Source organism: Macrobrachium rosenbergii, chromosome 3 (assembly GCF_040412425.1).
Source record: "Macrobrachium rosenbergii isolate ZJJX-2024 chromosome 3, ASM4041242v1, whole genome shotgun sequence".
In the NCBI taxonomy this organism is placed as follows: domain Eukaryota; kingdom Metazoa; phylum Arthropoda; class Malacostraca; order Decapoda; family Palaemonidae; genus Macrobrachium; species Macrobrachium rosenbergii.
Genome location: NC_089743.1, coordinates 84,462,471 through 84,478,514, shown reverse-complemented (window position 1 = coordinate 84,478,514; position 16,044 = coordinate 84,462,471). Strand labels below are relative to the sequence as shown.

Sequence of the window (16,044 nt, the reverse complement as noted above, 5' to 3'; positions counted from 1 at the left end):
ACTACATTGTCAATGAGGTCATATTAATTATATTGTTACTTCATTACCGAACACAGAGGGAAGGGGATACAATGACTAATCTGAGGCACGAGGTACAAAGTATCCTTGGTGATGCGAACTTGTTCTCGTTATCAGTCGAAAGTAGGCTGTTTCATGTGATCAGTGTTGTAATTGTTTTGAATATATTCTAGCTTGAATATCTGTCTTGTTGCATTTTATAAGACCGTTCTCTTTTTACGTTTTTCTTCTCGAGTCACGGTCGTTTACGTCATGCATTATCATTGTTTTGGAGCTGACTGAATTTTGGTCAACCTATCATGCACACCCATTAATGTTTGCCTTGTTCGAGTCCGCTATATACGTTTTATTTTTGTATTTTTTAACATTACCAGTTTAATTTAGTTTTTTTTTTTACTGTACTATGAAATATTGCACAGTAACTTTTTTTTTTTACATTTTCTTCTATGGACCGATAATTGATGGCTAGGATGACAGTCTAAACAAGTGAAAACATTATTTATGTGAAAGAGCGTTTTTTTTATCTGAATGAGGTGTATGTACACACATACATGCACACCAGTTTATGTACGCTATTGTATTTGTTGTTGAGCCATAAGAAATTTGGAGAATTACTAGTGTGTTACCTAAAATCAGCTGGCGTTAGCATTCTTTGTGCAACATTTAAGATGAAGTAACGCCAGGTCGTAACAATAGCGGTTTCAAAAGCGTACGTGGAATGCGGTAATAAATGATATTTGCCATTTTAGGAGTGATTAAAGATAAGTAAAAAAAATGACAGTATAGAAGATATTGCATCTTCAAGTTGTTACGTTAACTCCGTGGGAGAATTTTGAGACAATTTCTACGAGCTTTCAAAAGATTTTTGTCAGATTCTTTGATTTTTTCTACTCATTTAGAGCGGAATTTAACTTTGATCTTTGGTTGGTGAGTATTAGGTATTAGAATTGAGAGCGTCAAGTCAACACAGTTTTTTCCACTGGAATTTGCCTTATTCCCTGATAAGAATTATTATCAGTCATGCAATAGAGGACAGTTTTCTAGCCGTATTATCCTCTTTTGCATATATCCTTTACTTGTATAGAATTTTGAGACAATTTATGCGAGCTTTCAAAAGATTTTTGTCAGATTCTTTGATTTTTTCTAATCATTTAGAGCGGAATTTGACTCTGATCTTTGGATCGTGAGTATTAGATATCAGAATTGAGAGTATCCAGTCAACACAGTTTTTTCCACTAGAATTTGCCTTATTCCTTGAAAAATTATTATCAGTCATGCAATATATAGAGGACAATTTTCTAGCCATGTTATCCTCTTTTGCATACATCCATTACTTGTATAGACTACGTCCTCTGGATTATCCAAAGCTTCGATACTAGCAGAGATGAGTATCCTAACTAGGAACCTCTTCTGAATGACATTAGAGTAATTGTGAAGGCAAGGAAGCGTTCTATAGCTTCCTTCGTGATTCTCTTTTGCCTCTTTTCTGTATTCTGCTCTTTAACGTCCTTTACTGTTTCTTCCCTTTTTCCTTTTTCAGTTTTTCTCTTTTCCCGTTTCCTTCCGTTTTCCTCTTTCTCGGGTTCATCCCTCCCATTTTTCCAGTTTTATTCCATTCTTCCTTTTTTCTTCCCTTTTTCCTCTCCGGTTTACTTCCCCCTTCCTTGTTCCTGTTTTTATGACCCTGGTACCTGTATAAAATGTCGACGATTTTGCGGATCCTGAGAAAACGACTTATTTTTGCACAATTTCAAGTACGGTATTTTACAAGTATGGAAGCATCTCATAACTGAATGTGGATTCGTTACTGTGTATAATTATTATTTTGATTCTGTACAACGTCAGTGATTACTGCTTGATTGCTTCCACAAGTTCTGGGATTATTTATTTATGATTTTCATCAGATGATTAATTTCATATTTTATTCGTATAGTGAATGAATGTTTATTTGTTTAGTACTTTATTTGGAAAGAGAATGCATTGTGGGTCACAAAGTCAACGATGTTTAGAACATGTTTACTTCAAAGTATTGAAATATATGAATCGTATTTCCTTTTATGTGTGTTTACACTAGAGCAATATATTAGCAAATAACTGATAATAGTTTTAGTTTGGTTTCATAAGTAACTTTCTCTTATTATTCTTTTATTTTTGTAGCTTTTATATCTTACAGAATTTTTATTTCCGGAAAAGCTTTAGACAAAAAGAAATGTTTATAGAATTGGTTTTCTTATGATGACCTTCGTTTTCGTGAAGGCCGTTTACTCTGACAATAAAATTTTGAAAAGTTAAGTCTATTTGCAGAATATAAAAACAGATAGGAGGTATTTTTGAATATGTGACTTCTGTATGCTCATTTCATTTATCTTCCTTGGCAATGGAGTTTTGAGAAACGTACCTTCAGTTTTAAGGGAATTATTACAACTGTATGGTTATAGTAAGCCGATATAGGGTTAGTCTATTCTGGTACGGCTGCCGTAATCTTTGGTAATCGCTTAACCTTAGCCTTTTTTTTTAGCATTTTCTGTAGATTGGTTCGAGTCACATTTCAGCATTAGGACTATCGATGTTTACCGACTCTCTCTCTCTCTCTCTCTCTCCTCTCTCTCTCTCTCTCTCTCTCTCTCTCTCTCTCTCTCTCTCTCTCGATATGTATGTACAGTAACAGCTCAAGTTAATGGACCTCAACGTTATTATGATGATTTTTGCCATGCTGCCATTTCAGATGCAATAAATTTTTAGATAAAGCTTTTAAAATGACTGTTGAGTGTAAAGTACTGCTTAGTTTGTGACAGGAGCTATGGGGAATTGCTGCTAGGTGTAAGATATTTTGGAAATATTCAAGTGCGGGGTATAATTTAGGGTCTTTGTTACTTATCAGAAAGCCCAGACCCCCAAAGCATCTTAGCTGAGTTGTTAGCATATATATATATATATATATATATATATATATATATATATATATATATATATATATATATATATATATATATATATATATATATTTATATTTATATAATATATATATATATATATATATATATATATATATATATATATATATATATATATATATATATAAAATTTTACGCTTAACCAACAAGAAGAAAATTTCAACGACCACAGGAACCGCTGTGACCCTATTGAAGACCTCTGATGAACGGTAATTAAAGTTCAAACTGTTTTACCTGCGAGGGCAACAAGAAAGATCCCCCCCACACCTGACAAGTCATACATCATTTTACTTTCGTTCCTTCCTTTGGCCTTGGATGCCTCAGGGCAGGAGGAAGCCCCGAAGCCTCATGACCCTTTCTACCGGAAACTGAAAAAAGAACTGTGAAGTAGTCGGTACTTTTTGCAACGAGGAGGATGCTCTGTTGCTTGGCGCTTTTTCAATTCGTCAGTTTCATCGCTCGGTACATTAAGCAGTTACCTGGGTGGTGATATAATCGATTTATTTCAGCGGATCGGTAAAAGATAAAACTTCGCAAAGTTGGCCGCGAACTGAACTTAGTAGCAGTGTGGGGTGACGGAGCGCGTCTGTTGTAGCAAGTGAAAGTCATTCGTGGCACTCCCCGGGAGGATGCAGGTGGTGGTTGCAACCTAATGTTTTTAGTGTAATCATGTATTTTGTTTCTTTTAGTTTTGAATATTTTTTCAGATATACAAATATATTCCATCGGAAACTTGCAAATCAATCGGCAGCTATTTATTGTCGATTGTCCGATAGCACCGCATGTGTCAGCAGTTGAGAAAGGTTTGGTTTCGTGACGTAACGCGATGTGATAATATGAGTGAGCGAGATGGCAACCTTGGAAGAGAGAGAGAGAGAGAACAGAGACAGAGCGAGAGAGAGAGAGAGAGAGAGAGAGAGAGAGACAGATAGACAGACAGACAGATAGACAGACAAACAGAGAAGGAGGGGTTGGTTCCCACCTCTCAGGGTCTGGGACTCTGGGTGTTCGGTCCATGGATCCCGCAGAAGCCGTTCGACCGTTGTTGACGAAGGGAGGGAGCCACAGTTGGGGAGCAACAAACTCCCTCATAGCCGCACCTGACGTCTTTGACATCCAGCACCTTCAGGAGCTTCGAGGAGGGATACGAGTTCATTTCACGTTTCAGTTCAGTTACAAAATTCATGTCAGAAGTTCGTGAAGAGTCCTCTATGTCGATCAAGAACCTTCCTGGTTCATGGAATACCAAAGGTCGTTTGTGTTAATGTCTAATTTGAATGAGAATCATCTGTTTTTAATTTTACTCAGTTAGACACATTGATGTCTTATGAATACTCATTTCCATCCTTTCCGTCAGACAATGGAGTTTTCGATAAATCGTCCAGTGTTGAAACTTACAAGAAATGAAGAGATGTAAGGGGCCAGTGTTACTCTAATATACCAAACTGGAAAAGGACCTTTATTGTAGAAGTGGAAGCAAACGAAAATGATTCCAAAAACGCAACTGTTCCTGCAATTTATTCTGGTCCTGCTTACGGCTATCCCCTCCAGCAGTGCAGTGCCACAACAGAAATTCCCTGAGGACTTCTACGGGAATCCGGGAGGGGGCCTTGGCACCCCGGACGTTGATTACTTCCCGTCTAATTCCAACGAGTATTCCCTTGGTCCTGGGCACGATTTCGGTCCCGTAATCTTTGAGAACTCTCCGCTGATAGCCCAGGAACCCGACGAATTCATTCACGGCGATGAGCCATTTCATTCGAACTTAGATTTTCGCTTTCTTTATGGCTCTCTGAACAATGGCTCGCATCCCTCCGGTACGAAACATCACGATGGTGACAGAGGTGTGGTGTTAACTGATGCTCGATGCAGTTCTCGTTTGCTTGTTTATATTCCTAAAATTTATTTCACACGCACGCACACACACACACGCATATACATGTATATGTGTGTGTGTATGTGTATGTATGTATAAAATGAATGGTGTGATGACAGATGCGAAATCAGTTGAGGGCGTCGTTCTCTCTGAAATGATCTCATTGTGTTTCACTAAAGACTTTCATTCTTATTCTTTAATTGCTCCAACGTTCTCTTCTGCTGTAGCTAATTTATGATGATGAAAAATCTGTTCTTTTTGTCGAAGATTTATTTGTTGACTACATTTGCACGTATGTTGCACTACCTGTTTTTTTTAAGAATTTTTTATCAGAAATTATTTAAAGCTTTCAAATAGTTCTGTCATGTCATCCTTGTTTATGCACAAGTGCAAACAAACATACGCACACACACACATATATATATATATATATGAATATATTTGTGTGTACGTGTGTTTGTGTGAGTAAAAACGTGGTTGTTGAATGCAGACAAAAGAAATGTGAGCTGTTGAAAAGGGTTTTTAATAAAAAAGATCACACGCACACACACACACACACACACACACATATATATATATATATATATATATATATATATATATATATATATATATATATATATATATATATATATATATATATACATATATATATATATATATATATATATATATATATATATATATATATATATATATATATATGCTCTTATATATATATATATATATATCAATGCAGCACTAAGGAACGCGTGTGAGAATATCACTAAGTCCCGTCGGAAGGTGGAGTGAGAGCCAGGGAATTTGAACAGTTACTTTCGTAGTTTATTCTACATTTTCAAATTCACTGTGTAACTTGAGGAAATGTCGAATAAACTACAATACTGTTCAAAGTCCCGGTTTTCTCACCCAGCTTCCATTATGAACAGTGATATCTTACACACACACACACACACACACATACATATATATATATATATATATATATATATATATATATATATATATGTATATATATTTATATATGTATAACTGAATCACGGAAATACGGAACTTGACGAATATATAAATAAAGACAAAATCCACGAAGGAAAGAGAAACAATGGAGTGCTGCAAGGCCTTTCGACTCACACTTAGAAGTCTAACAGTAAAGGACAAGTGTAAGTCAGAAAGGCCTTTAACCTCCATTGTTTCTCTAAATGAGTTTTATTTCTTTATCTACTATGCTATATATACACATACATATATATACATATCATATATATAAATATATGTATGTATATATACATATATATACATAATAATTTATATAATTATATAATATAATATATATAATAATGTATATATACATATATATACATATATATATATATATATATATAATATATATATATATATATATATATATATATATATATAGAGTTTTTCAGATTACTTTTAGATGACATCCCAGTAAGGAGACAGGAATAAAGGTGCAGAGGCATATCCTGTCCAATCCTCATCCCTGCTCTGCCTCTTACGATTCAAAAGCTTTGTAGACATCACGCGAAATTCAAACAAAATGGTCATGGTAACTAATTCCATTGCTCCTTTTTCTTTCCAGCCATACCCCAGAAATGCTGGTACAAGAGCAACGAGTACGACTGTGGTCTCTCTGTCTCGTGTGTCTTCCAGGGGTCGAAGCCCATGGACCTCTGCTCTGGGGGCATGATATGGTCATGTTGTGTGCCCAGAGACAAAGTGGATCATGTGGACCACAATCTCGGAGCCGTTGGCAATGACGTCAGTAAGTAGTCCTTTCAAGGCATTTTGGATTTATTATTTAATATTAAATTTTGAGTCGTCATATTTTGGAAAGCAGGTGAATGGATGGCTTAGTTTTGTCATGCAGGTCACTCGTAATTCAGTGAATGGTTTCAGTGAAAGGAGTCTTCTATTTTTGTTTTAATTCTAAGTGATTTATTGTTTTCGCTTGTTAATTCTTTCCATTTCTCTCTGCAAATTCAAAGATTTTATAACTTCGTACTAAGGCACAATCACGTTCGCCAAAGTAAATCACTGAGCTTTCGGTGATTTGCACCTCCTCACTTTTCTTTCCATTGATTGGCGACTCATATCTGCGATGACGTAACAAGCAATTACTAAATGCCAGCACACCTGATACAAACGTTACTTAATGCTTCAGATAGCTCACACATGATTGCATGCCAGGGTCAAATGACGCGATTGCAGTTGCTATCATATTTGTCACGTGTAAAGTCACTGGAAAAGAATGGTTGTCAGTTTTCAGATTAATTAGTTGTTTTTTTTATTAAATGGGTGGATTTTATTTACGTTTTTGATCATCAGTTAGTGTTGTTTGATTCTTGATCTTCTGTGATTTATGGTGATTAATGATATGTTTGATTTTCGGAAATGTAATTGCCCAGTTTATCATAACTTTCCGATTCTTTAGGTTCAAACAATTGTTTTTTCATGTTTCTGTTTGGTCATTGTTTTAATTGATGTTGGATAAAATTGCGTTTTGGAAAGTTAGATAACATTTTGCTGCCAATATTGCGCAGTGTTTACTTTTCACTCCGATTTCCTTTCGAAATAATTGATTCAAATTAACATTTAGTTCGCGTTCCTGTCTTTTAATTTTTGTGTGCTTAATTTTCCATCGTCCAAATTAACTCCATAAGCCCAGTACTCCAGTTGGTATGTTGGGAACATAATTCCTAGCTGCAGTTTTCCATACATATAACCACTGCAAGTATGGAATAGATGTCCGATGCTTTTTCACTTGAGTCATCGTGCATCTTTACAAAAGGCATCAGCCCTGTGGCGATTACTTTATCAAAATTTTTGGTGAAGCAACTATTATTATTATTATTATTATTTCATTACTGGGGGGTTTCTGTCGATGATAAGTTCCTGTTCCGCATAACTGACACATAGAGAGCCAGTGGGAGGATTTGATAAACGTAATTAAACTCGAAAAAGATTACGCAACGAAATTAGTCACTGTTAAAAATCCAATTAGAAGCAAAGGGGCGAAAACTAATATATGACTTGAATTGCTCTAGGGGGAAAGTCTGCTTGTAGACTTACAGAATGGTTCATTAATTTTAGATTTTAATACTTCTCAAAGGCAACAACATTTATTTGTAAATGATATTTTGGTTCACCCTCATTTAAGAAGGATTCACAGAATAGGAATCCGAACAGCACTTCTCATGCATAACACTTTAATCATGATTGTTTTTTTAGAGAATCAAGTGTATATTACTGATCATAAAGGCGATAAAGGCCTTGCACACACACAATTACACAAAACGCACCTAAGAAGTAGTAAATAATATCTTTTCGGCTGCTGACCAGTCCTACTGTACCTTTGTCAGGTCATCCCAACCAGTTCTTCGGCGGTGGAAGCAAGCCCGACTCTTTCATCAGCCATGAACACAGACCCTTTGACCACCACAGACCTAGTCATTTCGATAACGATGACGACAGGTTTTTCCCCAATACCCAGAGACCCTCCTCGGTCTTAAGACCTCACCATAGACCCCCTCCCCCACCTCCCATACACCATTCGAGGCCGAGGCCTCAGAGACCAATACATTCCTCTAGACCTACTAAGTTTAAACCGCCTTCTGATAACCACTTCCATAACGATTTCGATGAATTCGATAGGCCCCAAGACACGTTCAGTAGTCGACCTCCTCACGATACTTTCGACCATAGACCTCACGACCTGGGCAGGCCGTCGTCTTCCAGCCACCGTCCTCCATCTCATCCATTTGGACCTCCAGGTGCTCACGTCAGCCAAAGGGGTACGAAGTGTCTCTTCATCCTAAGTTCTCGTGTGTAGATCATTTCTCTAATTATTATAATTTTGCCTGTCTTTAAGCTTCTTGTGTTCTTTTGCTTTTATTGCTTAGAGAAGTGTTCAAAAGAGTAATCTCTAAAGCAAGGTGGAATAGTGATCGTTATACGAGTATATTTTGCAACTCAAGTGCAGTGTTAGTGATTAACGTCCCCGGGAGTGTCGCTTTGATTTTAAAGCTGTTGATTATCACTTCAACCACATCAGTTCTCGCGCTGACCGAAGGTATGTGGGACGCCGATTTGTGCCGTAAAGCTGTGCCTTGAACAGCTTTCCACTTCTTGTTTCTCTCACGAAACAGTTTCAGAATTTTTGTTTGCCACTTAAATTAGCCAAGGTGTTTTCGATGTTCTCAGAAATCTCAAGAAATTCAGTGTTGATATGATTTGTTAACTGCTGAGAGCACTTACTCCTGATTGCAGCCGGTTACAAGCAAAAAGATATATAATATTTAGGAAAAAGCTGTGATGGTCGTTTATGTAGCAGCATAAAGTTGACGGAGATGGTACGGTAGTGTGTTAATCAAGTGATGTAATGTTTTATAAATGATGATTATTTTATCGTGCAGTGGGAGTCACAGAATTGTCAGATTTCTGTGGATATAAAGCAACTGGAGATCAGGTGTCAATAAAAAAAATAAGCTGTATACATCAAGAATGAGATTTTCACATTATACAGCCACTGGAGAATATTTCAGCACCAGAAGTCAGCACAAGAGACTTCAAGGAAAATTGATATTTTAAGCATAATGTTTTTGGAATCCCAATATTCACCCTAGTTCTTTGTCGAGCCCTTTACGTGAGTTAAGTGAAGGTGGGCCTTGTTAAGTAACCTGGCAGGCTAGAATATTTTCGTTTTGTAAAGATTTTAAGATATTTTGCAATTTTGAAGTCGATATTGCGATGGCCTTTCTATATATTTGAGAAGACTTGTTTAAGAAGACATTTTCATGGAATCTACACACTTGAATACGTTAAGGATAGGTATTTTCAAATGTGCCGCAAGGAGAAAATAGTTTCTGTTAGTATTTTTGGAAACAAGTACTTACAAACACCAGGAAAGCTAGTTAGGATCCATTCGATTAACATGGGGTATTCTCTACTTTTCTTCATCACAGATTAAAATCTGTATCTTTATTAAGGCTAGCTTCTCTAGACATTATCAAGGAATATAAGGTCTAATAGGCAACTTCGTGAACGTTTCATTGGAAAGTTAACCCAGAGAATTATACAGCATCCATCAGGTGCAGTTATCTCATGATACAGTAAGAAAAAAATGAGTATATCTAGACATATTCAGGAGGCAGTCTCCATCAGTGTTGTATGGAAAAATAATGTAAGCACCTAGATATATGAATGTTTGTGCTTCTGCACACAACTGCCTTGGGGACACTTCCCAGAGACAAATTTAAAGACTCTTCGTTATAGGTGGCATTAAAAAGTTATTTTTCATCAGTGTCATCAGGAAAGGTAATCGCTGCTCTTATTTCTAGCCTTCATGAAATTTTACCTCTTTAGATAGCTTGAGAAAATATATAATGTGATTCTTAATCATCGTTTTCAAGACTCCTACTCCCACCATATACGTTTTTGGAAAGCTTATTCTTAGCATTCACTGTAGGTACATTTGTATCGGCGGTTGACCGTAGCTAGTTTCTAGAGGCCTCGCTTGAGCTTCTTTGAATATCTATAAAATAAAATCCTTTAGCTTCTGTTTATGTTTTATAAGCATTCTCAAGACGGTTAGATTTTACCGGTATCTGCTGGTATTGATGTTGTTATCGATACAAAGGAAGTTATGCATTGATATCCTCAGAAATTCTTGTCAGGAGATCTTTTAACAATAGCTATACAGTACTCAAGGTAGCTACCAAACAGTTTCTTCAATAAGGAATTTCAAAACTTAATCTTGGAATATGTTAGCTCTAGCTCGTATCTTAGAAAAATAATTCTATTTAGTTTTAGGGAAGCTAGTTTCTGTCTTTAGACTTAGCAATATAACTTGCATCTTGGTCTCCAGGAAGCCTCGTGTTATAGGTGTCTTTTGGAAAGAGATTCGATGTGGAAATATACAGGAAACCTAGCATTCTTAGGTGTCTGTTGAAAAGTTAACCCCTATTGGTATGAGTAGGAAAGCTACTGTAGTTCTATGGGTATATGTAGGAAAGCTAGTTTCCATAAATACTTTTCTTCCTTCTTCTTCCTAATGAATACCGCATGCTTTGGAAGCTTAAATTTCAAGTCAATGGCCCCTGTGGACTTGTTCCATATGAATAGGATCCATCTTTTCTGAATAATAATAATAATAATAATAATAATAATAATAATAATAATAATAATAATAATAATAATAATAATAATAATAATAAAATAAGAAGAAGAAAGAAGAAGAAGAAGAAGAAAGAAGAAAGAAAGAAGAAGAAGAAGAAGAAGAAAAAGAAGTTTTTAGTTTTCTGTCCGTCCGCACGTTTTTCTGTCCGCACTTTTTATGTCCGCCCTCAGATCTTAAAAACTACTGAGGCTAGAGGGCTGCAAATTGGTATGTTGATCATCGACTCTCCAGTCATCAAACGTACCAAATTGCAGCCCTCTAACCTCAGTAGTTTTGATTTTATTTAATGTTAAAGTTAGCCATCATCGTGCTTCTGGCAACGATATAAGACAGGCCACTGCGGCTGGCTGAGAGTTTCATGGGCCACGGCTCATACCGAGACCACCAAAAAGATAGATCTGTTTTCGGTGGCCTTGATTATACGCTGTACAGAAAACTCGATTGCGCCGAAGAAACTACGGCGCATTTTTTACTTGTTATACATGTCTACAGGAACAGTTGTCCCCATGAATATCTACAAGATAGCTAGTCTCCTTAGATGTTTATAAGAAAGCAAAATGCCGCAGACAAATAGTAAAATTACTCTTCATGTGTAACGAAAGGAAAACCAGATCATAAAGACTACACGTTACGGAAAGTTCAGATGCCCTGATTTTTTTTTTTGAATGATGGCACCTATAAAATGTAAATGATAAACCCAGTTCCCGTTAATATTTATGGGATAATTATTCATCATAGGCTAGCTCAGGTAATAAGTACTTAGAGAATTAACAAGCGCTTCCATCGGTGTGTTCGTTTTGTGAAAATTAAGGCCATACTTGTTTCTAAGAAAGATAGTTCAAATAAATATTGAAACTAATTTAATGTTGGCGGTTACTTTGAGAAACTATTATTATTTTCGATGTTTTAGAAAAGAATTGTCTTACAGGATGAGTTTAGGGAAACTGGTCTTAGTGGTTGTAAGAAAATGAATTTCAGTGGATGTCTTTAGTATGATTATTCCTAGTAGATTTCTTCAGAGCAGCCGATCTTCGTGTATTTAAGGGAATTAGTCTTCTTCAGGTATCATCAGGGAAGCCACCTTCTAATTTTTCAGGAAAACTAGTCCCATAAGTCTACCCTCTACAAAATTTATTTCCACTGATTTTTTCAGGAAATTAAGCCCATATACATAACTTCATGAAAGTTGCTCGCCACTGGATGTCTTCGAGTAAAAACAGCATCTATCCATTTATCCATTTCTTTTGAAAAACCATTTTAAGAACTATGATTTAGGAACTTTGCTCTCCTGATTTGTCTTTAAGAAATCGATGATCTCTGATAAACAAATTAGAGATAGGGAAAGCTAATCACAATAAAGTCGTCACGAAAGTTGGTCCCCACAGAGATCTGGAGAATGTAGTTGCATAGTTAACTTTTAAAAACAAGTCCTAGAAGTTATCTTGAGGAGAACATGAAACCAGAAATAAGTTAATGATAAGTATCTTCAGGTGGGCTGACCCCTGGATATCATCAGCTGTTAGTCCCTGATGGGAAACTAAGGAAAGTCCGTTTCCAGATCCGTCACTGGAAGAGGTGGTAACCTTCCATGTTTGAAGAGTAGTAGATATTAGGCGAACTTGTTATTTTTTATCTTTATAGGAAACGTAGCCCCTGTTAGCTTCTTGAAAGTATTTGAATTCAAAAAGTTATTCCGATACACGCCTTTAGATAGCTAGTTTCAACAGTGTTTTCAGGACTGTTAGCTCTGACAGATATCTCAGTGAATATTTCGTGAATTTAATTCCTGTGGGTTACTTCAGCAAAACTGACCGTCAGTTATACCTTCATACACTTCGTCTCCATAGATTGTTCTTCAAAAATTAAGTTCTCCTTGAAGTCTATAGAATTCATTATGATACTTTTTACTGATATATTCAGAGAAGCCTGCACATACAGGTATGCCAAGGAAAGTACATACAATGCTGATGTTTTAAGAAAAGGTAGTGCCTTAATCTACAACTTTTCATTGTCTTCTAGAAAGCTAAATCCTATAGTTCACGTAATTTTACTTTTAAATGCATATTCAGGAAAGGCAGCTCCCGTAGTTAAATCTGAGACAGCGAATCCCTTTGTTCTGTAGAAAAGGTAGTACAGTAATCAGGGTATGTTGGAGGGAGTTGAACTTTGCAAGTTTTTTATGAGCTTTCACAGATTTCTCAAAGAACGTTAGCTCCTGTATGTAGTTTCAGTGAATCTACAGTACTTACAGACAGATTTCGGGTATTCTGATGGAGATTCGCTAAAATATCTTCCTCACTGATATTATCAAAGTATTCAGTTTTCGCTGATGCCTTTAGGGGAGCTTGTCATTATGTACATCTTATGGAAATACTCTTTAATATCTAAGACATATAACCAAAAAATATATATTAAAGCAAAGAATCCAGATCGAAATCATTAGGGAAGTTAGTTACCATGGCTATCTTTTAGGGAGAGCTATTTCCTGCAAACTTCTTTTGGAGTTATCCCCGAGACATGCTAAGGAGAGTTAGCCCATAGATATCCTATAGAGATGCCGTCTAGAGATCTAATTCCCCTAAGAAATTAAAGAGACAAAGTTACTGCTGATGTCTTCCTGGGTTGTTATTTCCTTCAAATGTTTTGAAAAACGTTAGTTCCCTTGAGGTGCATAAATCGTTATGCGTTGTGTAAATAGGACTCAGATGTGTACTCTCAGCCGCTCAAAATCTTGTTGGTATTCCACATCACTGAGTAGATTTGTTCAAGGTGATTTAATTCCCAAGATGAAGAAAGTAGTGGTACTTGACTGGTTTCAAAGAATGTACGCCAGACGTCATGTATTATGAGTCGTGAGGTTATGCAACGTTGTTATTTTTTACCGTTAGTCAGTTTGTTCAGTAAGACCTCAGATGTTTTCACATTTAATGAACTCTAAACGAGAGCTTCCTGTAAAGGACGAAATAACGAAATGCCGATTGTATTTTGTATCGAAGAGGGTCAGGGGGACAAGAAATCCGATGTTTCGCTTAGTTCCAGAGAACAATATGTCAGTTTTGGCCATTGGAAGCTTCATTACCTCATGAATTACTACAAAAAACTAGTCGCTCTGCAACCAAAAGTGTCTCATATTTTGAAACTCAGTATTCTGAACTCAACCTAACGAACGGGGGCGACGAATATCCGTTTTTTAGAATACGATGTCAGTCACTAGCGTGACGACCAGTTCAAAGAAACAGTCAATCCTCATAAGTCAAGAAAAGAGATCAAAGACCCAAACTTAGGAGAGTGACCAAGTTGGAACCGTTTGATTTATACGAGTCCTTGAAAAGTGCCACAAGTTAGCTTGACAATAAAAATGTTTCTGTATTTTCTTTTTGTTTAGCATTTTCTGCTACAAAAATTTTAAACTATCGTTTTTCACGTTCAGAAATTATGAGGGAATTCCAATATTTTTTTTATAGTTCTGATTCAAATTATAGATTATGTCTGCGTGTAGAATCTATTTGTTATACTGGGACGTGATTTGACATTCAACACCTTGCATTAGCAATTTTCTAAAATGGTCCATCAAATGTTTGCTGATGGAAACTTATTGCCTCTTTCATTTCACGCATCTTTCATTAGCCAGTCATCATTTTAGACAATTTAACTTGGTGACTAGGAGATAAATTTCTTCAGACATTGAGATACAATGGAAAAAAATCGAGCTATTCACATCCGTGTGTTTTGAGAATAAGCTCCCCACAATATTGAATGGTATTGCCAACAGTACGTCAGTATGTTCCAATCGAGTAAGTTTAAATAATGTTCTTTTATGTTATGAAAAGTAGGTGAATTGCAAAATAATACTATCATATGAGGAACAAAATGCAAAATTCAAATGATAACTGAACGTTCAATCAGGGTTGATTCTTAATTTTCTACACATGGTGGAATGCATGCTAACGAAAGTCTTGAACCGGGAGTGAGGCACACAGAATGACGTAATTACTTCTCTTTTCATTTTCCAACGTGGTAAACGCGTGTGCAAATATTGTATAATTGCCTGTTACTTCATTTCGAATCATGTGCGTTGCACGGTTGAGTGTAATCGGCACAATGGTTACGCGCCAAAGTTCACATTTTGGAGGTTGAAACGCCATGGACTGTTTCGTTCTGTTAATGTTTCTTTTTGCTTTTTGCCTGGTTCGCTTTAACGACTTATTCATCATTTATTCCTTTTTATTTTCAGTCTTATGGGGAAGGGATTTTAGGGGAAAAAGATTGCTATAAGTAGGATAATTCCGAATGCTATTGTAAGGAGTGTTAGCACGAGAGAGAGAGAGAGAGAGGGTGAAGTTTGTTTTTGTACACTATGTACGTAAATGACCTTTCGAGGCAAGTTTACGCACCTGATGGAAAGTGCGTGTGCCTTCCGTTTGTCTTCGGCTTTTTTATGTTTGTGCTTTGCTTCCCATGGAGAAAGTGAGTGTTACTTTACAGTTAGTATGCATTTTCAACTGGTCCATGGTTACTTAACATGTACCTGAACACATAAAGCTCAAGAAACAAAGGAAAATCTTCGTCTTTTCTTGATTATTATTAAGCATCTAAAGAAAACAGAGGTAGATATAGGAGTGTTCAACAAGAAAGGAAAGATGTCTCAACATTTCATTAGATAGCTGAGGAATATCGACTATTATAGATGGAAAACGTGAAAAGGCGCAATTATGGGAATCATGGGAGAGGTAAAAAACATTTTGCTCTTTAAAAGTGTTACTCCTGGTGCTATGATATATGGGAACATCATAAAGAATCGAGTGAAGTCAGTTGCGTCATTCCATTTATCGAATTGATATATCAGGTGCTGTAAAACCTAGTATTCTGCGGAATGGGTGACAATCTATTAGGTTAGTGGATAGCCCATAGTAATACTTAGGGAGTAGGAGTCCCCCAACTCGATACCACATAATGTGCAAATTGATCAAGGCACCTCGGAAATTAAGATTGATTAT

The 16,044-nt window shown here is 36.3% G+C and overlaps 1 protein-coding gene across 7 annotated transcripts in view; it reads left to right on the top strand.

The window, feature by feature from the left end:
* Nucleotides 1–16,044, top strand: part of LOC136826574 (proclotting enzyme-like) — a 184,016-nt gene that overhangs the window by 134,922 nt on the left and 33,050 nt on the right. For 3 of the 7 annotated variants that reach the window (XR_010849656.1, XM_067083785.1, XM_067083775.1), the window contains 2 exons: nt 6,452–6,634; nt 8,232–8,663. Coding sequence is in view for 5 of the 7 variants with exons in the window: in XM_067083785.1 (XP_066939886.1) it covers nt 6,452–6,634; nt 8,232–8,663 (615 nt within the window). In the remaining 2 variants the exon portion in view is untranslated. Of the gene's footprint in view, nt 1–3,948; nt 4,817–6,451; nt 6,635–8,231; nt 8,664–16,044 lie in introns of those variants that run through there. The other 4 variants (XR_010849657.1, XM_067083815.1, XM_067083806.1 and 1 more) reach the window with 2 other exon arrangements.